This window comes from Schistocerca gregaria, chromosome 5 (genome assembly GCF_023897955.1).
Source record: "Schistocerca gregaria isolate iqSchGreg1 chromosome 5, iqSchGreg1.2, whole genome shotgun sequence".
NCBI classification, from domain to species: domain Eukaryota; kingdom Metazoa; phylum Arthropoda; class Insecta; order Orthoptera; family Acrididae; genus Schistocerca; species Schistocerca gregaria.
The window spans coordinates 331,864,069-331,887,854 of record NC_064924.1 but is presented as its reverse complement, the minus strand read 5'-3'; the positions used below and the strand labels follow the sequence as shown (position 1 = coordinate 331,887,854).

Here is a 23,786-nt window from a genome sequence, read left to right as displayed (position 1 = left end):
CCAGCCAGCTTCCTCTTTCATTCCTTGCCCCCATTCCATATTCATCAACTTCTTTTCCTTCTCTTCCTTTTCCTACTATTAAATTCCAGTCCTCCATGACTATTAAATTTTCATCTCTCTTCACTATCTAAATAATTTATCTCATCATACATTTCTTCAATCTCTTCATCTTCTGCATAGCTAGTTGGCATATAAACTTGTACTACTGTGGTAGGTGTGGGTTCGTGTCTATCTTGACTACAATAATGTGTTCGCTATGCTGTTCATAGTAGCTTAGCCGTGCTCCTAATTTTTTATTCTGTAGGAAACCTACTCCCGCCGATTTGATTTTATATTTATAACCCTGTATTCACCTGACCAGAAGCCTTATTCCTCCTGCTTTTAAGTAATAAAAAGAAATAATTTGTATTTTTGGTGATTCACCATCAGGAATTGAAATACATCTCACTACATTCATGGAACTGGAAGGGGCAGCATTGTCATACTGCAACACACCCATCGACAGTGTTGTAGTGCAATTAATGTGCATATAATTTGCTGTACTTGATAATATTATGTAGAATGATGTGTAACACACGGTATTACCAGCGCATCCTTGGAATGCAAATATGCGGAAAGGATAATAAATTAGACTTAAGGTAATTTAAAATTCAGTTTTGGGTCATCTGAGTATTATTAAACCATAGGTATTTTATGTTCCCAGAACCCTATCCATACAAGACTGACAAACAAGTGTTATAATTATAGCATTCCTAGTCCCATGTAGCACGCTGAATGGTCCTTGACCACTAAAGTTCATTTGGGACAAAAATGATATAAAAAACATAATAAGTAATAAAAGGAAACCACAACAAAGATCATACAGGGTGACTCAAAAAGAATACCACAACTTTAGGAACTTAAAACTCTGCAACGACAAAAGGCAGAGCTAAGCACTATCTGTCGGCGAATTAAGGGAGCTATAAAGTTTCATTTAGTTGTACATTTGTTCGCTTGAGGCGCTGTTGACTAGGTGTCAGCGTCAGTTGATGCTAAGATGGCGACCGCTCAACAGAAAGCTTTTTGTGTTATTGAGTACGGCAGAAGTGAATCGACGACAGTTGTTCAGCGTGCATTTCGAACGAAGTATGGTGTTAAACCTCCTGATAGGTGGTGTATTAAACGTTGGTATAAACAGTTTACAGAGAATGGGTGTTTGTGCAAAGGGAAAAGTTCTGGACGGCCGAGAACGAGTGATGAAAATGTAGCATGCATCCAGCAAGCATTTGTTCGCAGCCCAGGAAAATCGACTCGCAGAGCTAGCAGAGAGCTGCAAATTCCACAATCAACTGTATGGAGAGTCCTACGAAAAAGGTTAGTTATGAAACCTTATCCTCTGCCGGTTGCGGTGGTCTCGCAGTTCTAGGCGCGCAGTCCGGAACCGTGCGACTGCTACGGTCGCAGGTTTGAATCCTACCTCGGGCATGGATGTGTGTGATGTCCTTAGGTTAGTTAGGTTTAAGTAGTTCTAAGTTCTAGGGGACTAATGACCACAGCAGTTGAGTCCCATAGTGCTCAGAGCCATTTGAACCATGTTTTGAACCTTATCGTCTGAAATTGGTTCAAGCACTGTCTGCAGCTGATAAGATTTAAGGAATCGATTTCTGTGATTTTATCCTTGCTCAAATGGAAACAGATAAATCTTTTGTTTCAAAGATTGTGTTTAGCGATGAAGCAACTTTCCACACTAACAGGAAAGTCAACCGTCACAATGTCTGTATATGGGGCACTGAGAATCCACGGGAAACAGCTCAGTATGAACGTAAGAGAATTGGCTGTTCCCTCAGCTCGAACAAGAAGCACAACAATTCATATTTCAGCAGGATGGAGCGCCACCACATTGGCACTTATCTGTCCGTAACTACCTGAACATCAACTACCTGAGGCAATGGATCGGCCGCCAGGCAGCCCGTGACAGAGCACTTCATCACTGGCCTCCAAGAAGCCCTGATCTTACCCCCTGCGATTTTTTCTTATGGGGGTATGTTAAGGATATAGTGTTTCGGCCACCTTTCCCAGCCACCATTGATGATTTGAAACGAGAAATAGCAGCTATCCAAACTGTTACGCCTGATATGCTACAGAGAGTGTGGAACGAGTTGGAGTATCGGGTTGATATTGCTCGAGTGTCTGGAGGTGGCCATATTGAACTTCTCTGAACTTGTTTTTGAGTGAAAAAAAACCTTTTTAAATACTCTTATTAATGATGTATAACAGAAGGTTATATTATGTTTCTTTCATTAAATACACATTTTTAAAGTTGTGGTATTCTTTTTGAATCACCCTGTATTTCAAAACAAATAAAATACTATAGCAGCTTAGGGAGGGAAGCTTGAAGGGGAGTGGGACGAGGGGCATGCAGGAAAGGGGCACGGGGCAAAGGATTACTTATGGAAGGGGGGGGGGGGGCGATGCAAGAGGGAACTCCTCTTGTAATGAGTAAATTACATTCAGTTTGCTTAGTAAAAGGCTTCTACGAATATTTTTGCACCCTTTTATTAAAGGCAAAGTTCTCAGTACCCAATATCTTTCTGAAGTTTATAAATGAATTTGTACTTACGTCCATCATCTTCAAGTGATTCCAGTTTCACTTCTTCAAGCGGTATGATGTGCTGCTTATTATACTGTGAACAGAATAAATATTGGACAGTAGGTGGCCTTAGTCAATAAATGTGAATTCAAAAGTTTAAAATACCCTAAATTATTCAAGTACGTACCTCACAATAACAAAGCAAGCAGGTGAATGTCTTCATGAAGGTTTTACAATCCACATACTATTAACTGTAATATTTTTACATGAATGCATCTAACCTAATCAACAGTGATCATCTATTATACTAACACCACAAAACGCAATCATACAGATACTGGAAATCATTTCCAACAGTAATTTAAAGAAACTCACATCTGTGAAACTTCTAGTGTCCACAAATACAACCCTTCCAAATAATGGAAAGCCCAGGATGGAATAACAACAACACAGAAAGGATACTTTATTACTCACCACACAGAGGAAGCATGAGATGCATAGAGGCACAATGAAAAAGTACACTGGAAATATTCCAGTTTTTGGACAATGTCCTTCTAAACAAAACACACATCTACACACATTCACATAAGAACAACTTGCGCACACATGGCCACTGTCTCCAGGCACTAAAGCCCGAATAGAGGTCCTTAATTGGGCCTTAGCACCCTGAGACAGTGGTCGTGTGTACGAGCTGCTGCTGTTTGAATGCGTGTTATTTTTCATCTTCTGTAGAAGGACTTTGTCTGAAAGCTTAAGTATTTCTAGTACACCTTCTCAATCCGCCTATCTGTAACTCAACGCCTCTTCAATGTGGTGAGTAGCAATCTATCATTTCCATATTGTTGTTATTTCATATAATATTTTCACATATAAAACTCAACCTTACACATTTACCATTAAAAATTGAAGTAACTAGTGATCAAAGACTCTTAATATGCAGTATATGCTCACCACACAAAAATGTGAATGTGCACCATGTTAAACGTACTATAAAAATTGTTAATGTAACAAAGTGTAATGAAATTCATTAATACTGTAAAAGCAATGCTTTTTCATTAAAATAAGCAAATAGGTCTGCTTTAGTGTTTAATGTGAATTTTCTTGAGTAATTGGACATCTTCTTGAGGTATCATTGTAACGTGTAACTGGACAATGGTCCATTTGGCAAAAAAATTCATTTATTCATTCATACACACATCCATACATTGTATTCCATAAATCCCAGCATGAAGGAGAACATTCAGGGATGTTGTACAAGTCTAGTTATACACTAACAGGCAAAAGCAATCATGTGACTTCTGAAATTTTCCCGGCATATTTGTTCTTCTAATAATTTCCGGGTATGCAGCCGGATCCCGTCGACATTCTGCCACGATATTTGGGCCCAGAGACGTCCGGCCATCATCAGGTGAGCACACAACTACTGAAGAGCACAGGTGCAGTCGCGGTATTTGTACCGATTCTCACGCACGTGTTGACATGCGCGGCATAGCCGCCACCGAGGGCAGCACGTACAACTCGGCTATGCCGCGCATGTCAACACGTGCGCGAGAATCGGTACAAATACCGCGACTGCACCTGGGCTCTTCAGTAGTTGTGTACTCACCTGATGATGACCGGACGTCTCTGGGCCGAAATATCGTGGCAGAATGTCGACGGGATCCGGCTGCATACCCGGAAATTATTAGAAGAAAAGCAATCATTTCTCTATAGTACGCTAACAGCCAATTATAACAGCTAATCTATTCATATTGACATTTGTGAGCATTACTTCTAAAATTTATTTATACACGTATATATTATAAAGAAAACAGCTACTCTGGAACAATGCCACCTCTTTTACTACCAACAATGAGAGATCCACATTGTGCAATCAACTTTTTGAAACTGTCTATACTGTGGTGTAGGTTAGAGACCCAGCAGCCATTCACCTTCGTGGGCCCTCACTTGCAAGTAATCAATGAAAAAAATTTCGTTGTTTTGTGTAATTGTTCTGTAGTCCTAACATCAACAGATATACATATAATCGTGTTATAGTGTAGTGGTTAGCATATGTTGCTGACATGCAGAAGGTTTTTTTAAAATTATTATCGATGTTTACTTTTATTCAGTTATTTGGTTTAAATGTAATTTTTTAACCTTTCTATCCTGTTTCATGTCAATTTTATCATCAGATTGACTTTTTGATTTGCTCTTCTTATTCCTTCTTTTTTCATTTGGAATCTCTTTGCATGTGATTTTTAATTATTTTTATTTATCTGTCACACTATTTAAATGTCTGAAAATGTCAATCTATAAATCAAATTGCAAAAGATGAAATAAATAAAATAGAAAGAAACTTCCACATGGGAAAAATATATTAAAAACAAAGATTCCAAGAGTTACCAAGCGGGAAAGTGCCGGTAGATAGGCACAGTAAATAAAACACACACACAGAATTTCTAGCTTTCGCAACCGACAGTTGCTTCTTCAGGAAAGAGGGAAGGAGAGGGAAAGACGAAAGGATGTGGGTTTTAAGGGAGTGGGTAAGGAGTCCCAAATCCTTTCGTCTTTCCCTCTCCTTCCCTCTTTCCTGAAGAAGCAACTGTCGGTTGCGAAAGCTAGAAATTCTGTGTGTGTGTTTGTGCGTTTTATTTATTGTGCCTATCTATCGGCACTTTCCCACTTGGTAAGTCTTGGAATCTTTGTTTTTAATATATTTTTCCAATGTGAAAGTTTCTTTCTATTTTATTTACATCATCATTAATTTGAACCCAACAATTACGTTTGTTATTGTCTCTGTTGCATTTCGAAATCTTCTCTATCATCTTACTTTCCTTTTTGTTTGTACAAGCAGTTTCACTTTGTATTCATCTTCCCTTTCTCCGTAATCTACCATACATTTTATCCTGCCTAATTATACTCAATAATACATAATTTACTTCCAAACCATAACCTAAAAATTTTTAACGCTTTCAACATAACCGCCGCTATAAAATCCACTGTTCCAAGTTTACAAACATTTTGTGTAAACTCGTGAATACTATTTCACAGCTTCAGTTCCTTTCACCCATTAAACAACCATCTCAGCTATCTCCAACAACTTTTGTTTTATTTCCATTCCCATTTTTCCCACATAACCCATCATTTTTAGCAGCTTCCCACAGGTTTAAACGTTATTATTTCTTCATCAAACAATTGTTAGCCTCATTTTCATAACCTGCCAGTACATAACCAGTCCTTTGAATACATTTACACGCATTTTTTTTTGAGATTTTTTCCGATTTTTTTTTTTCGAGACTTTTTCCGAAATTTTTTTTTTTTTTTTGAAATTTTCCTGAATTTCCCCACCCTTTAACGTGTTTTGGAGACAACACAACTACCTAACCTTTGCACCCATTGTTGTTCACCAACCTAAGTTCAGCACAGGATCAACATAGCTCATCTCAAACCAACACTTTTTCGACTTTTTTCACACCTTTACCTCTCCCTATATATATTTCTATTTATTTTCACTTTAACCTCATATTACCCTTTCCACCTTCTAATACCATGTCAACCTTTCCGCTCCCGGGATTGAAATGACTTCTTACCCTCACCCTTAAAACCCACATCCTTTCGTCTTTCCCTCTCCTTCCCTCTTTCCTGAAGAAGCAACTGTCGGTTGCGAAAGCTAGAAATTCTGTGTGTGTGTTTGTGTGTTTTATTTATTGTGCCTATCTACCGGCGCTTTCCCGCTTGGTAAGTCTTGGAATCTTTGTTTTTAATATAAAAGATGAAATAATCTATTTATATTGCCTGTGTAAATGTGTCAAAAATGTATTTTTCATTACTTACAAGGTGTACATATTTTTGGATGGCAATTGTCATACAAACACTTAAAACACAAATTCCTTTTGCGCTATGGACAAAATAACATACAAAGATTTAAACAAAAGAAGGGACTATAAATAAATGAGCAAAAAGGACGGATAGAAATAATAATTGCAGTAATGGGGACAAAAATATAAGATGATGAAACAGAAGAAATTAAATTGAAATTGATACAGACAAAATTAAAATCTCAAGCACAAAGACTCCAAATGGAAAAATGGAGGAAAAAAAAGAGTAAGTGTAAAAGTTAATACAATGATTAAAATGGCGTGACAAAAGGTTATAATTTTTTTAATTAAATTTAAACCAACTAATTGTAGTTTCAATGACTATTTAAAAATACAAAATTTTGAAGTAACTGATGAGGTTCAAACACACAAACTTCTGCATGTCAGTCTCATTCACTAACTACTATGCTGTAACATCTTTAAGTGCACAATAGTCAATTTTAGGGATCAAGAACACCATGCAAAATGACGAGACTTTTTCGTCGATTTATATTGGCCAAGAACATGAGCAGACCAAGCATCGAACCTTATGGGATAGCATAATTTGACATTTTCCCCATTCCGAATGCATTCTTATTCCTTTCACATAATTTCATAATCTGATCTTTTTTTCTGTTGTTAAGAAACAACTTCAGCTATGCAAGAGGAATACCATGAAGTGCATGTCCGTTACCATTTAAGGATCAGAGCACAGATCCCTGGAGCTATCTACTGATCAGTCTCATTAACATATTTTACAATTTTTGGAGACCAAACACAAACTCCTTAAAACAGTATTGGGTAAGTGTGTATTACATGGAACTCTGTCAAATCACAATGAGTATTTGGCAGAAGAAAACAATAGAACACTTTCATTTCATTTTTGTTACCTTCAGAAGAATGCACTATAGTTGATGGTTGTAAATAAAGTAAGTTTCTGCGGAATATCGTCCCATATATACAATTGGACTGACTCCTTCTTGGAAAATACAAATCAGTTCTTTATTATCAATTTGGGGGGGGGGGGGGGGGGGGGGGACATTGTCAGGAGTGACAGTAGTGTAACATCTACTACACTAAGGTAATTACTAACTAATTTCTTGTACTACTGCACACTAATCAATAACTATGACCAGTGTGAAGCAACAAGAAAGGGGCACAGTAGAGTGAGATGACTCTGGTTACATTGTCTTAAAATGAGCCCATGTCATATACTTGAGGGGGGATATGGGCAGATTGATGAAAGGTGGACATAAGAAATTGAAAGGGGTACGAAATGGTATACAGCAAGGACAGTGGGTACTCAAAGGAAGAAGTGAAGGTTTACGTGTTGTGTGGTATGTTAGGTGGCGCATAGTTAGGAGATTATCTGATAATGAGCAGAGGGTGGGAGAGCAAACACAGCAAAAATGACAAGGAGATGGCTAATACTGAAGCAAAGGAGTGGGGGTCTGGGGCCAAGGGGAGGAGGAGTGGGACTATAGGATAACGTTTATGAAACAAAATATGACGGTACAGTTTCTGATAAAATTTTACAAAGGACCATCCATTTTCTAACTTCTAACTGTACATTGTTAACAAATTTCAACAGTCGTCATGGGAAGTTAAGATGACAGAACCTGATTTGTACAGCCAATGACATAACAGTCTTTTCATTTTGACTGATGGAGAAATATTAGATATTTAACAAAACAACAACCTTAACATACTTGTTACTAGAGTACAATAGAACTGAACTTTCAGAGAAAAACACTGTTTGTAGGGGCAAATACACACAAACAAATTAAGGGTAATTTAATGTGGGGTTTTCATTAAATGCATTTGCTATATTAAATGCCTTCCAAGCTAATATACCATTTTACAGTCTATAAAGTGCACTTTTTTCGTCAAAAAATTTCCTTGAAATTAATGTAAACATGTCCATTGTTTGATTTAAAATCCTCTCCAGTCTTACAAATGGCCACATACTCGAAGCTAAGGGAAACCTATCTGGCAACTTAAGAGATTCAATTGGCAAGAGCAGTACACCGATGCGATGCCCATGATTTGCGGAGATTCAAATGTTTGCTAACACTGTCTCCCTCCCACCTCATCATCACAAATCCAGGACAGTGTATAGCGTATGATGCGTCATTGCAGTTTACGGTGCCAGTGAACTCTAACAAAGTGATTTGCGTTATTGATAACAGTACGATACTTTTGTTAGTAGCTAGTTTTGTAATGGAACAAATAAAATGTATTCATATGATTTAGGTTATAAATTGAAAGGAATAGCATATGTAGAAGAACATAGAAACAGAGCAGCTGAGTGGCATTTTGGCCCTCCACCAAAAGAAAAAAACCATTCGCAATTCGTGGTATAGTAAAGAACAACTGAAAAAATGGGTAAGACTAAATGTGCAAATAGAGGACTGAATGCAAAATGGCCAAAACTAGGAGATCCAGGATGGAATAATGATAAGATTATGAAAAGGCTAGTTTACACTCACCATATATCGGAGATGCTGAGTTGCAGATACGCACAACAAAAAGACTGTCAAATATAGCTTTAACCAAACAGGCCCTTCGTAAGAATAGACAAAACAGCCAAACATACTCCTCTCCCCCCCCCCCCCCACACACACACACACAACACACACACACAAAATCACAGTATCTGGCTGCCAAGCCCAAGGTTGGTGCTATAGTTTTATAAGGCGCCATGGATTTAGCATGCAAACCGAAACCAAAATATATCAGAATATGCCACAAGAGTATGAAGAGAAAATATTATCTTTCCATCACTTCATTACTCGACATTGAAAGAAAACAAGTGTAGAACTAAGCCAAATAGCGAATATGAATGAAACTCCTCTGGCATTTGATATCCCAAGTAACATAACTGAAAGGTGCTGAAACTAACTATAAAAACAAGTGGACGTGAAAAATTCACTACACTGTTATCCTTTCACATTGTGCTGGCGGTACCAAAGTTAATCCAATAATCATTTATAAATAAAAAACAATGCCAAAACCTTCTGAAATATGGTGATGTGTTGTTGTTCATGTACATGCCAAAGAGTGGATGGATGAAGCTAATATGAAATTATGGATTAACAGACAGAAGGAGAGAAGGAAAGGTGCTTTATTGAAGAAGAGTTTTCTCTTTGTGCTGTATCAGTTCAGCATTCAAAAACTGGGACAGAGAAATGCTTGCTGTTATTCAGGAAGGACTGACTTCACAATCGCAACCTCTTGATGATTAAATAAATATCTAAACCATTTAAAGTGTACATGGAAGAGGAGCGAAACAAATAGACAATGGATGAAACCCAACACGAATTCACGCCAAAGGGAGCTTTAAAATTACCTGCAAGGTTCGCAGGAGGGCTTCTGTAAAGTTTGGAAGGTAGGAGGCGAGGTACTGGCAGTAATAAAGCTGTGAGGACGGAGCGTGAGTTGTGCTTGGGTAGCTCAGTTGGTAGAGCACTTGCCCGCGAAAGGCAAAGGTCCCGAGTAAGAGTCTCGGTTCGGCACACAGTTTTAATCTGCCAGGAAGTTTCAAGTTAACAGTTATTCATTGGCTATTACATAATACCCTGCCACTGGTTGCCTCAAAACTGACATGGAGAGATGTGCAAATATCTGCTTTTAGCCTCTCTTACCTTTTTCTTGTTAATGACGATGTTGCCATAAACAAGTATGTCATTAAACAGGAAAAACTGTCGAGCTTTCGGTTTTTTGCGACACATCTTTGTGAGGACTCCTTCTCCTACTAGGACTCTCCCTGGTACTGCCAGTGGCTGGAACAGAGCAGATGTCTTACTTTACAGAACGAAATTTAAAATTAACAGTGTATTACAACTGATCACAGATACTATGCCAGTACCATTAACACACATATATGGCAAAAACCATGTGACAAAATGTTCTTAGACGCTCAACTTGTCAAAGTCCACTTGCAATAGTGTAAAACAAATTTGACCAGCTGAAAATGCAAGTAATATTTTTAATTTTACCAAATGAGCTTCATGGAAAATAAACATTCTAATTCTGTTGAGAGCAGCAATAAGATCATATTAGACATCTTCACAAATACATTACAGATCACTGTATTACTGAGATATCAAGAAATGATGCCATATATAACTTAACTGTGTGTCAATCACAAAACAGAAATTTGTGAAGGTGGTAGGATTATACAATACACTACAGATACCCACAAAATATGATGTTGGCCTGATTTCTTTACATCTGCCAACTGAGTGCAATTTTTTTGTGGCTATCAGTTACTTAGATAGTCCCACATACTGTACTGAAAAGCTACAGATGCATCATCCCGGTAGAATATGAAGTCAACACCGACCTCTTCCATCTATGACAAGTGTCATTCCATACCATATTGAGGAAATTAGCTCTGTTACAGTGTTTTCTACATAAAAAAGGCCCAAAAAATATTTGTGTGTCAAGCAGAAAAAACAAAGAGTTTAGGTGAGTTAAGTTCACATGTACGCCTGTCCTAAAATGAGGATGCTGTTTTGCCAGCAAACGTTGCAGTGTCTTGGATTTGTGGACAGTAAGTTTTCATTTATGTTGTATTTTCTCTACCAATCCTTTGGTCCTTGAAACAACAAACATATCACTGCATCATACAGAACTATTCATGTTACATCAGTCACATAATCTATACATATCACGACAAAATCTAAAACTTTTGACCAAACAGTTGACATGTGCCCATCTAAGGTCACTGCAACCATCTCCACTAGGACAAACAAACCTATGGATGAACTCCAAACTACCTAAGCAAGTTAAAGCCCTCCAAATGTGGCACTCCCCCCAATGTGTAACAGCAATTATGCTCTCCCAGAAAAAAAATATTTGCTCACCAGTTAGAAAATCTGCAGGTATCACAGAAAATTTGGAGTTTCTGCCCAGCTGTATCAATCATCCTGTGACAAGGAAAATGTCGTTGGAAATCTGTAGTGACAGCAACTCATTTCAAAAACAACAACTGTTGATTTTCACTTCTCCAAGTTACAATTCCTCATTGATATAAACACTGACAACCGAGTTTACCCTTCTTGTCTTTCACACTTAACACCAATAGAATTTACATGTATGTTGCAACTGGATTTTTCATCAAGACTTATGACCACATCATCTTGCCTCTCAAATTCAATCTTCAACATGAACTTATTTGGAGATTTATTATCGCCAACTAGCAATACCCTATGGGTGCGGCACACTTGTATCATTCCATTGCTTCCTCCCAGATATTCACTATCAATGGTTACTTGACTTGAAAACACATTTATCTAGTCATTAATACCTATGTAATGCCAACCTTGCTGACAAAAAAATGACTGATGGTGATTCGCTACTTCCCTGAGGTTACACATATGTTGCCTAGACCAGCACTGACAAGACACTTAATGGCAAATCATCTCATAACTACAGGAGGACAACCAGTCCATGCATAGCCTCATCAGCTGCTTGCAGACAAGCTCATGACTGCAAAGCAAAAGTTCTCTTTCATGTTAGCACAAGACATCTGTCATCCTTCAGATAAGGGCTTTGCTACTCTACAATGTCACTTAGAAGAGCAGCAAGTGGAACCCTTGTGCAGACTTTGGCTATCTTATCACCAGAAGAATACTCGAGCGTCACTCTGGGCCACATACTGAGCTAAGGATTTTTCTATGAAATTCATGGAAACACAATTTCCTTCATGATCAACAATATCCAAGTTTTTTTATCATACAACCATTGCACCAAGAAGGTATACCCAAAATCAATGTTTGCACTCCACTCAGATTTTACAAATTTCTTCAAATGCCATTCAGGCTATGTAATGCCTCTCTCACTTTCCAACTTTTGAGACATATCACCTTATTGTTGTTGTCTTCAGTCCTGAGACTGGTTTGATGCAGCTCTCCATGCTACTCTATCCTGTGCAAGCTTCTTCATCTTCCAATACTTACTGCAACCTACATCCTTCTGAATCCACTTAGTGTATTCATCTCTTGGTCTCCCTCTATGATTTTTACCCTCCACGCTTCCCTCCAATGCTAAATTTGTGATCCCTCATGCCTCAAAACATGTCCTACCAACCGTTCCCTTCTTCTTGTCAAGTTGTGCCACAAACTCCTCTTCTCTCCAATTCTATTCAATACCTCCTCATTAGTTATGTGATCTAACCATCTAATCTTCAGCATTCTTCTGTAGCACCACATTTCCAATGCTTCTATTCTCTTCTTGTCCAAACTAACTATCGTCCATGTTTCACTTCCATACATGGCTACACTCCATACAAATACTTTCAGAAATACAATCCTTACACTTAAATCTATACTCATTGTTAACAAATTTCTCTTCTTCAGAAACATTTTCCTTGCCATTGCCAGTCTACATTTGATATCCTCTCTACTTTGACCATCATCAGTTATTTTGCTTCCCAAATAGCAAAACTCCTTTACTACTTTAAGTGTCTCATTTCCTAATCTAATTCCCTCAGCATCACCCAATCTAATTCGACTACATTCCATTATCCTCGTTTTGCTTTTGTTGATGTTCATCTTACATCCTCCTTTCAAAGCACTGTCCATTCCGTTGAACTGCTCTTCCAAGTCCTTTGCTGTCCCTGACAGAATTACAATGTCATCTGCAAACCTCAAAGTTTTTATTTCTTCTCCATGGATTTTAATACCTACTCCAAATTTTTCTTTTGTTTCCTTCACTGCTTGCTCAATATACAGATTGAATAACATTGGGGAGAGGCTACAACCCCTCCACACTCCCTTCCCAACCACTACTTCCCTTTCATGCCCTCGACTCTTATAACTACCATCTGGTTTCTGTACAAATTGTAAATAGCCTTTCGCTCCCTGTATTTCTCCCCTGCCATCTTTAGAATTTGAAAGAGAGAATTCCAGTCAACATTGTCAAAACCTTTCTCTAAGTCTACAAATGCAAGAAACGTAGGTTTGCCTTTCCTTAACCTATTTTCTAAAATAAGTCGTAGGGTCAGTATTGTCTCACGTGTTCCAACGTTTCTGCAGAATCCAAACTGATCTTCACCGAGGTCGGCTTCTACCAGTTTTTCCATTTGTCTGTAAAGAATTCGCGTTAGTATTTTGCAGCAATGACTTATTAAACTGATAGTTCGGTAATTTTCACACCTGTCAACACCTGCTTTCTTTGGGATTGGAATTATTATATTCTTCTTGAAGTCTGAGGGTATTTCACCTGTTTCATACATCTTGCTCACCAGGTGGTAGAGTTTTTGTCAGGACTGGCTCTCCCAAGGCCGCCAGTAGTTCTAATGGAATGTTGTCTACTCCCAGGGCCTTGTTTCGACTCAGGTCTTTCAGTGCTCTGTAAAACTCTTCAGGCAGTATCATCTCTCCCATTTCATCTTCATTGATGTCTTCTTTCATTTGCATAATATTGTCCTCAATTACAACACCCTTGTACAGACCCTCTATATACTACTTCCATCTTTCTGCTTTCCCTTCTTTGCTTAGAACTGGGTTTCCATCTGAGCTCTTGATATTCATACAAGTGGCTCTCTGTTGTTCAAACGTCTCTTCAATTTTCCTTTAGGCAGTATCTATCTTACCCCTAGTGATAAGGCTCTACATCCTTACATTTGTCCTCTAGCCATCCCTGCTTAGCCATTTTGCACTTCCTGTCGATCTCATTTTTGAGATGTTTGTATACCTTTTTGCCTGGTTCATTTACTGCGCTTTTATGTTTTCTCGCTTCATCAATTAAATTCAATATTTCTTCTGTTACCCAAGGATTTCCATGAGCCCTTGTCTTTTTACCTACTTGATCCTCTGTCCCTTCACTACTTCATCCTCAGAGCTACCCATTCTTCTTCTGCTGTATTTCTTTCCCCCATTCCTGTCAATTGTTCCCTTATGCTCTCCCTGAAGCTCTGTACAACCTCTGGTTTAGTCAGTTTATCCCAATCCCATCTCCTTAAATTCCCACCTTTTTGCAGTTCCTTCAGTTTTAATCTACAGTTCATAACCAATAGATTGTGGTCAGAGTCCACATCTGCCCCTGGAAATGTCTTACAATTTAAAACCTGTTTCCCATATCTCTGTCTTACCATTATATAATCTATCTGATACCTTCTAGTATCTCCACGATTCTTCCATGTATACAACCTTCTTTTATGATTCTTGAACCAAGTATTAGCTATGATTAAGTTATGCTCTTTTCAAAATTCTACCAGATGGCTTCCCTTTTCATTTCTCCCCCCCCCCCCCCCAATCCATATTCACCCACTATGTTTCCATCTCTCCCTTTTCCTACTCTCGAATTCCAGCCACCCATGACTATTAAATTTTCGTCTCCCTTCACTACCTGAATAATTTCTTTTATCTGATCATACATTTCCATCAATTTCTTCATCATTTGCAGAGCCAGTTGGCATATAAACTTGTACTACTGTCGTAGGCATGGGCTTCGTGTCTATCTTGGCCACAATAATGCGTTCACTATGCTGTTTGTAGTAGCTTACCTCCATTCCTATTTTCCTATTAATTGTTAAACCTACTCCTGCATTACCCCTATTTGATTTTGTGTTTATAACCCTGTAGTCACCTGACCAGAAGTCTTGTTCCTCATGCCACCGAACTTCACTAATTCCCACTATATCTAACTTTAACCTATACATTTCCCTTTTTAAATTTTCTAACCTACCTGCCCGATTAAGGGATCTGACATTCCACGCTCCGATCCGTAGAACGCCAGTTTTCTTTCTCCTGATAATGATGTCCTCCTGAGTAGTCCCCTCAGATATCCGAATGGGGGACTATTTTACCTCTGGAATATTTTACCCAAGAGGACGCCATCATCATTTAACCATACACTAAAGCTGCATGCCCTCGGGATAAATTACGGCTGTAGTTTTCTCTTGCTTTCAGCCGTTCACAGTACCAGCACAGCAAGGCCGTTTTGGTTAGTGTTACAAGGCCAGATCAGTCAATCATCCAGACTGTTGCCCCTGCAACTACTGAAAAGGCTGCTGCCCTCTTCAGGAACCACATGTTTGTCTGGCCTCTCAACAGATACTCCTCTGTTGTGGTTGCACCTCAGTACGGCCATCTGTATCGCTGAGGCACGCAAGCTTCCCCACCATCGGCAAGGTCCATGGTTCATGGGGGTAGTCATATCACCTTAGGAAATATTTTCATGGAAGAATCAAAACTAGGCCATCTTTTAAAGTGTTTTGTGTGCTCTAAAGTGAAATTACAAAAATATATTTCAGGTAAAAAAATGAAGTTTAGCTTTTTACGTCTCAAAAGGATAGTGTGTGGTAACACGAAGATTTGTACGTGATAACTTACAAGTGTAAGGTCTCCAAATATAGAATTTCATTCCCCCACTGCTTTCCAATAGTTGACCAATTGAGGGCAAAGGTGATGATATTTGTAAAGCACCAAAAGTCTGTATTTTCAGGACATTTTTACAAAAAAGTATATCCTGCAAACTCTTTTACACAGTTTTCATTAGAAAGGCCTTGATCTAAACTACCTAAAAAACTGATTTGGTTTTGCAATGTGAGCATATACAGTCCCAAAAACTAACACAAGGCATAGAAGCAGTGAAAATACATGCTTATTCCACTAGTACTCAAATGAAATCTGACATTTCTTATTGTTTTATAACTGTTTAATAACCTCTGGGGAAGGTAACATTAAAAATCCTGGTCAACAGGAACTGGAGTCTTCTGCCACAACTCATATGACATATTTCAGGCACTTTTTCTACTGTAGTAACTACAGAATCAAATTAATTGTTGTTGTCATGGTCCCCAGCCAAAGACTGGTTCGATTCAGCTCTCCATGATACCTATTCTGTGCAAGTCTCTTCATCAAGGTTTTTATTTCTTCTCCCTGAATTTTGATTTCAACTCCAATTTTTCCTTTTATTTACTTTACTCCTTGCTTGATATATGGATTGAATAACATAGCAGATAGGCTACAACCCTGTCTCACTCCCTTCTCAACCACTGCCTCCCTTTCGTGCCCTTCGACCCTTATAACTGCCATCTGGTTTAAGTACAAACTGTAAATAGCCTTTTGCTACCAGTATTTTATCCCCACCACCTTCAGAATTTGGAAGAGAGTACTCCAGTCAACATTGTCAAAAGCTTCTCTAATTCTACAAATGCTAGAAAAATAGGTTTGCCTTTCCTTAATCTGTCTTACTAGTAATAGGATGAGTATTGCTTCACGTGTTCCTAAATTTCTACAGAATCCAAACTTACCTTCCCCCAGGTCAGCATGCACCAGTTTTTCCATTCATCTATAAATAACCTGTGTTAGTATTTTGCAACTGAGACTTATTAAACTGATAGTTTGATAATTTTCACAACTGTCAACACCTGCTTTCTTTGGAATTTGAATTATTAAATTATTCTTGAAGTTTTGAGGGTATTTCAGCTACCTCATACATCTTGCTCACCAGATGGTAAGAGTTTTGTCAGGACTGGCTCTCCCAAGGCTGTCAGTAGTTGTAATGGAATGTTGTCTACTCCTGGGGCCTTGTTTCAACTTAGGTCTTCCAGTGCTCTGTCAAATTCTTAACACAGTATCATATCTCCCATCTCATCTATATCCTCTTCCATTTCAATAATATTACCCTCAAGTGCAATGCCCTTGTGTAGACCCTCTATATAGTACTTCCACCTTTCAGCTATCCCTTCTTTGCTTAGGACTGGTTTACCATCTGAGCTCTTGATATTCGTACAGGTGGTTCTCTTTTCTTCAAAGGTCTCTCTAATATTCCTGTAGGTGGCATCTATCTGATCCCTAAGTGATAAATGCTTCTAAATCCTTACATTTGTCCTCTAGCCATTCCTGGTTAGCCATTTTCACTTTCTGTCAATCTTATTTTTGAGATGTTTGTATTCCTTTTTGCTAGTGCCTGCTACATTTAATACATTTTTATATTTTCTCCTTTCGTCTATTAAATTCAATATCTCTTGTGTTACCCAAGGATTTCTACTAGCTCTCGTCCTTTTACATAATTGATCCTATGCTGCCTTCACTATTTCATCTCTCAAAGTTACCCATTCTTCTTCTACTGTACCCCTTTCCCCTGTCCTTGTCAATCATTCCCTAATGCTCCCTCTGAGGCTCTATGCAACCTCTTGTTCTTCAGTTTTTCCAGGTCCCATCTCCTTAAATTCCTATGTTTCTGCATTTTCTTCAGTTTTAATCTACAGTTCATCACCAATAAATTATGGTCAGAGTCTACATCTGCCCCTGGAAATATCTTACAATTTAAAACCTGGTTCCTCAGTCTCTGTCTTGCCATTATATAATCGATCTGAAACCTTCCGGTGTCTCCAGGTCTCTTCCAAATATACAACCTCCTTTCATGATTCATGATATTACCAATTTTTTTTAAACCATGAACTCAATTTTGACCCAACATGTATGCAAACTGTGAGTGCTGATGGTAGGGAAGGCATAGCATTCAATCCTCATGTCCACTAAATAATGTTACACATTTTCACTTGTGAGAATGGTGGAATTTTCATTTTGAAAGATGCAATCATTCACTGGGACACTGTCATCTAGATGGTTTCACAGGAAATATAAATTACCTCCCTACTCAGTGTGACCGTAAGCTTTAGAGAACATGTTAATATCAGTGTTCAGACTATTTTGTCTAATGCCTTTACCATGACTGAAATAACAACTTGCACATGCTATAATCAATGTCTGATATGATCTGTTTCTTTTTTTAAATTAAATCATGAGGTTAAGGAGCTGGATGTGTGAAGATAAGTGATCAGTTTGTATTGTCGAAAGTAACAACAAATTCACTCTGAATCTTACATACATATGTGCTGCCAACCTCTGCACATGGGCAGCCCATTGTAAACTTTAGCCTAAAATACTGATGGGCAGGTTTCATGTGATTGAGGAAAATATTACACTTGTAATCTGGAGCATGCCTGGCAAAATGATAAGTTAAAGAAAAATACATGTACTTTCGGGACACAATTAGGTTGATTACTGTCATGCTGGACTATAGCACCAGATGTGTGATGAAATGAGGATACAACAGTGCTACCTAAAACATCTTTGACATTCAATGGTTTCTTAAGGTACCACATACTCCTACATCTGTTGGTCATTCAAAACTGTGGTTAAACTGTCAACTTGATAACCAACACAATATCGAGTTGTTAAAACAATGATTGACTTACAATATCATGGCAGACAGCACTTGTGGAAATGTTATGATGTTGGCATGTAACTGTTGGGGATATGTGAACAAACAAGATATGATGTGCAGAGTGCATTAGACTCTATGGAATATACATGTTCCATGTTTGTTGACGGGGCAACGTAATATAATTTGGTAGTCAATTGTATTAAAATGTGTTGTACAAATAAAGCGCAAGTTTATTTTGCCCCTTAAATAGTTGTTAATTATCATTTAGCTGTGTTAATATGCATAAACTACAACAGGTTATGGGCCCAGGTACTGGATTGTGCAAAAGGTGTGCGGAAGTTCGTATAAACTTGGATTGTGTATGCTATACGAAGAAGAAAATAACTAAAATGAGTACACCACAGATACCGCAAATAGAGCTTGTAGGGAGTAAAAATTACGCGACCTGGAAATTTGCTGTTGAGGCGTATTTGCACTTGAATGACTTATGCGACATCACAAACGGTAAATTTTCACCTATAGAATCAAGTTTTGGTACTAAGGATCGGAAGGCGAAATCAAAATTAAACATTTTGATTGATCCAGTGAATTATGTTCACACAGAAAAGACTACGACAGCAAAGGAGGTATGGGGCAAACTGAAAAACACATTTGAAGATGGTGGTTTAACCAGAAAAGTAGGACTACTGCATGACCTGATAACCACAAGATTGAATAAGAGAAAAGCATGGATGAATATGTGAATAAAATAATTTCAATCTCATATTGTCTGAGGAATATTGGTTTTGAAATTGTGAATGAATGGATTGGAACTTTATTGTTAGCTCGACTACCAGAGAAATATTTGCCAATGATTATAGGTTTGGATATTTAAATGGAACTGCTGACTATAAGTTAAAATATTCTAAAACTGGAAAATTTGGAAGGATCCAGTGATGCAGACTGGGGAAATTAGTTGAAAAGCAGACATTCCATCATTGGAAGTTATTTTAGACTAATGGGAGGATTGATATCATGGTCTTGAAAGAAACAAAGAATTGTTGCTTTGAGTACAGTAGAAGCTGAATATATGGCCTTGTTCTCCACTATCCAAGTAGCTCTTTGGATCCATACACTGATGAGTGAAATAGAATCTCCTCCAACATTAAAGCCAACTGTGGTAATTTGGGGAATATGGAAGTATCCGATCCCACCCGTCTCCTTTGACCCATGACATCACAAATATGGCGGAAACGACTATAAACCACAATTCCAATATGGCACATATAAAGTCATTACGTACACATTATAAAGACGAAAATACATTAAAAAAAACACACACACACGTTGCACAAAAAGCTTAATGACACTAACAGGACAAGTGCTGGAAATTGGGGTTTTTTGGTGGGGACAAACTAAAAATAAACAAATTTAGACACCCACCCCCATACAAAACCACGCAAAACGACGAAAAAAAAACCGACAACACGAAATTACCCAAATTCCACTAAACACAATATCATCTGGAATCGGACACTTCCCTTGAGCTATATAGCACAACAGCAGCTCCCGATCCAACATCTCCCGATACCAATACCAACAGCCAGAACCATACATTGTAATAAAACACTTCCCTCGACCCCAACACACAACACATACACTAAAAACAAAAAAATAAAAACTTACCACAAAAAAGTTCCAGCGCCACAAACTAGATTGGCCACCACAATCAAACACAGGCACACACCCAGCCTCCCCCCCCCCCCCCCCCCACACACACACACACACACACACACACACACACACACACACACAACTGCACAACCACAAACCAACGAAAAATACTCAACCAAAGGAAAGACCCGACCAACCCACACCTCAACCCACCCTCCCCAACCAACCTCACCTCCCCCCTCACCCAAAAATTAAAAACCATAAACAAAAACCAAATGCAACATAAAAAATTCTCAATCACACACTACAACTCAACAAAAACCTCTCACACTCTCTCTCTCACACTCACACTCACACACACACACACACACACACACACACACACACACACACACACACACACACACACAAACTCGAAATAAACCACCCACCCCATACTGAGCCGCAGCCACCCACACTAACTAACCACTTTCGGCCTATACATTTTACTAACAGCCATTAAAAAAAAAAAACAGAAAACACAATAGCCCTCAGGGACACTCTTTTGCCAACAGTACTCATCTAAAAGAGACTGAAGGTTGGAAGAGTGCCTCTTCCCCCTCCAAAAAACTGACTTAACAGCCCCCCACATCCCCTCTATTGTATTTGTTCAAGCCCCCGTCTCATAACTTTTTAAACTCTAAGCTATGGTTAATGACTAAATGATTGAATCCTCTCTCACCCAACCTCATATATGAAGAAAATGCATCTGAAACTACTGTGGACCCCAGTTTTATGTACTCCTCAAGTAACCCCAATAATTCCGCCTTAGACCTCCCTTCCACAACCCTAAAAACACATTCAGAACACTCCTCCTCCCCCCCACCGGCCCCCGAAACAACAGCCCCCCACACCCAGACACCAACCACAGACTTACCCCTCCCATACTTCCTTTTCCCAAACTGCGACTCGTCCACTTCCACAACCACCCCATGCCGGCCCAACTTACGCCTGCACTTAATAAACTCAGAACACACTCCACAGCAAAAAGAAAACCAATCAAGCACACTCCTCTCACTCACACCAGTCTCAAGTGTGCAAAAACTGTGTGAAGACCTATAACAAAAACAATAACTCATCAGTACAATCTCGCGCATGCCCAACCTACACTTCTCAAAACAGGAACCACACTGTATGGAACGTCAAATGTTATCCTTTCGACAGCGCCACATATAACAGTCCCTGGGCCGAGATGCCGGAACTTCAGCCAACTTCATTTCTTGCCCACAAATGGAGCACTTCATGATCTCAGCAAGTAACGCAAACAGCTGTAAAAACTTTACCAGCTCCAACACGTTATTTCCCATTATATCATGCAGACGCGCACTATTTAATTTTATCCTTCGTATCCATTCCTGAACAAAAACAACAACCGATTAATTTACTCAAATTATGATACGACCAACAGCGAACAACACTAAATTAACCTTCACACAAAACCACTAAATCGTTAACTCACTGAAATGAATTCCTCTACAAACACAGCCAACACACGAACAATTCTGTATAATGAGCAAGATTAAACTGAGCCCATTACACCACACAAACGAGAGCCTTAAACATACCACCAGAGGGCACAACAACCCACAACACGACAACATCCACAAACACATCACACTCACAAACCAAACTCCATGCCGTCATGACGTCACACACAACAACACCCTTACGTCATGGACCAAAGCCGATGGGTGGGATAGGATGCTTCTATCGACCCAGCATCACTTTATAAGGCATCATGTGGAACAGTGGAATATAATCCTCAGTTATCTATGCACAGAAGAAATGTTATCTCATCTCCTAACTAAGCCTCTCAGTAAGGACAAATTTCAGAAGCTGGTGAAACATTATGGTTTAACCTGGAATGTATAGTGTTGAGTATCTGAAAAGTATTATTTCAGAGGTGAGCTATGGGGATATGTGAACAAAATTTTTCAGCTTGCATAGTGGTGCACAAGATATGACGTGCAGAGTGGATTTGACTCTATGGAATATACATGCTCCGTGTTTGTTGAAGGGGCAACGTAATATAGGCTAATTTGGTAGTCAAATGTAGCCTATTAATATGTATTGAGCAAATAAAGCATAAGCTTATTTTGTCACTTAAATAGTTGTTACATATCATTTAGCTGCATTAATCTGCATAAACTACAACAGTAACTGAAGTGACAGCTACATTTCTGCCTACAGTTCATAGTGTTAAACAAATGGTGGATGCAATGACATCATCTCTGGTAGTTACTGCTGCTACAAGCTTTTAGCACACTGCTAGAAGCTACAACTGCAAAACAGATGCTTGTGCACTTATTGAAGTACAAATCACATGGAAGCAATTTTCACATTACTAGATACTGGAATGTTGCTTCTCTGGTTTGGCTGTTAAAATGTGTCAACTACAATTGTGTGGCGTGATGAAGGGCAACTCGTAGTTAACAGTTTCAAACGCCAATAAACGGATGGCTCAGACCAAAATAATATGGTGAATAATGCTACAAAAACATATTTAGCACCTTAACACAAAATTGTTCAAGACAGAAATTTTTCTGCTCTGGCATAACTTTTTTTTATTGAGCAAAGCGTGGCGTGTATCTATCATTCGGTCTGTATTACTCTTTCAATTTCTCTTGAGTTTTTCACCTTGCTCATCAATGTGTAACCTTGTGACTATTTGTTACCCTGTACAGTATTCATACTCTTGTAAATATCTTACTCTCTTATGGGAGCTATCGCGTAAACGTCTTCAGTTTGCGTAGCTCTGTCATCAAAAATCTTTTGACAGAAGACTCTAGATTGCGACGTCTGTGTTTCCTTATTATCCAAATCAACACGCATCATATTTGATGACATTAGCTATATGGGTAAGAAATAATCTTACCTGTCCCGAACTGCCGAAGCAGCTCTCCACCATGGCAATGCGTCGCGCATTAGCTTCACTGTTAACTAGAAACATTACACATCATTACTGACAGTTTTAATCTGCTCACACCCATAACATTAGGAAAAAGACTTCAAATTATACTCTCTCTTCTAAGTACTAAGACACGCACAAGTATCTTTTATTGACATAAAGAAAGCCTAATCGCAGCATGCGTATGAAAAACATCCATAAAAACTTGAAATTCCAAGTTGTGTTATCACATTCTATAGCAGAAACAATCACAAGAATCCTTACCCAGCCTATCGACCATGTTTCGTTCCTACACCTCATACCAAAGATTCACAGAACTATGTACAACATTGACTCACTCCAATAAACATTTTCATTGAGAAAATAGTTAACTACTGATTATACATTAAAAAACCTTAAAATTATTTTCTCGCTATGGAAGCATATTTTCAAGTTACTAATATGATTCATTTAATTTCACATTTTGGACAAACCCGAGGGTTCGAGACTATAGATCACATGAGTAACAAGTGAAGGCGTAACCAACCCAGATACATTTCATGGGCATAGCCGGGAGTTGAGGAAGAAGTTTTTTTTATTAAACTTTGAACGA

The 23,786-nt window shown here is 38.5% G+C and overlaps 1 protein-coding gene across 2 annotated transcripts in view; it reads right to left on the bottom strand.

Annotated features, from left to right (window-relative positions):
* LOC126272196 (pleckstrin homology domain-containing family F member 2-like) overlaps positions 1-23,761 on the bottom strand; it is a 148,334-nt gene extending 124,573 nt beyond the window's left edge. Inside the window, exons 1-4 of one of the 2 annotated variants that reach the window (XM_049974876.1) lie at positions 23,459-23,761; positions 23,162-23,226; positions 10,053-10,190; positions 2,600-2,663 (exon numbers count right to left, since the gene is read on the bottom strand). In XM_049974876.1, coding sequence (XP_049830833.1) covers positions 2,600-2,663; positions 10,053-10,190; positions 23,162-23,226; positions 23,459-23,474 — 283 coding nt within the window. In that variant the 5' untranslated portion in view covers positions 23,475-23,761. Of the gene's footprint in view, positions 1-2,599; positions 2,664-10,052; positions 10,191-23,161; positions 23,227-23,333 lie in introns of both variants that reach the window. The other variant, XM_049974875.1, reaches the window with a different exon arrangement.
* Positions 23,762-23,786: the final 25 nt, after the last annotated feature.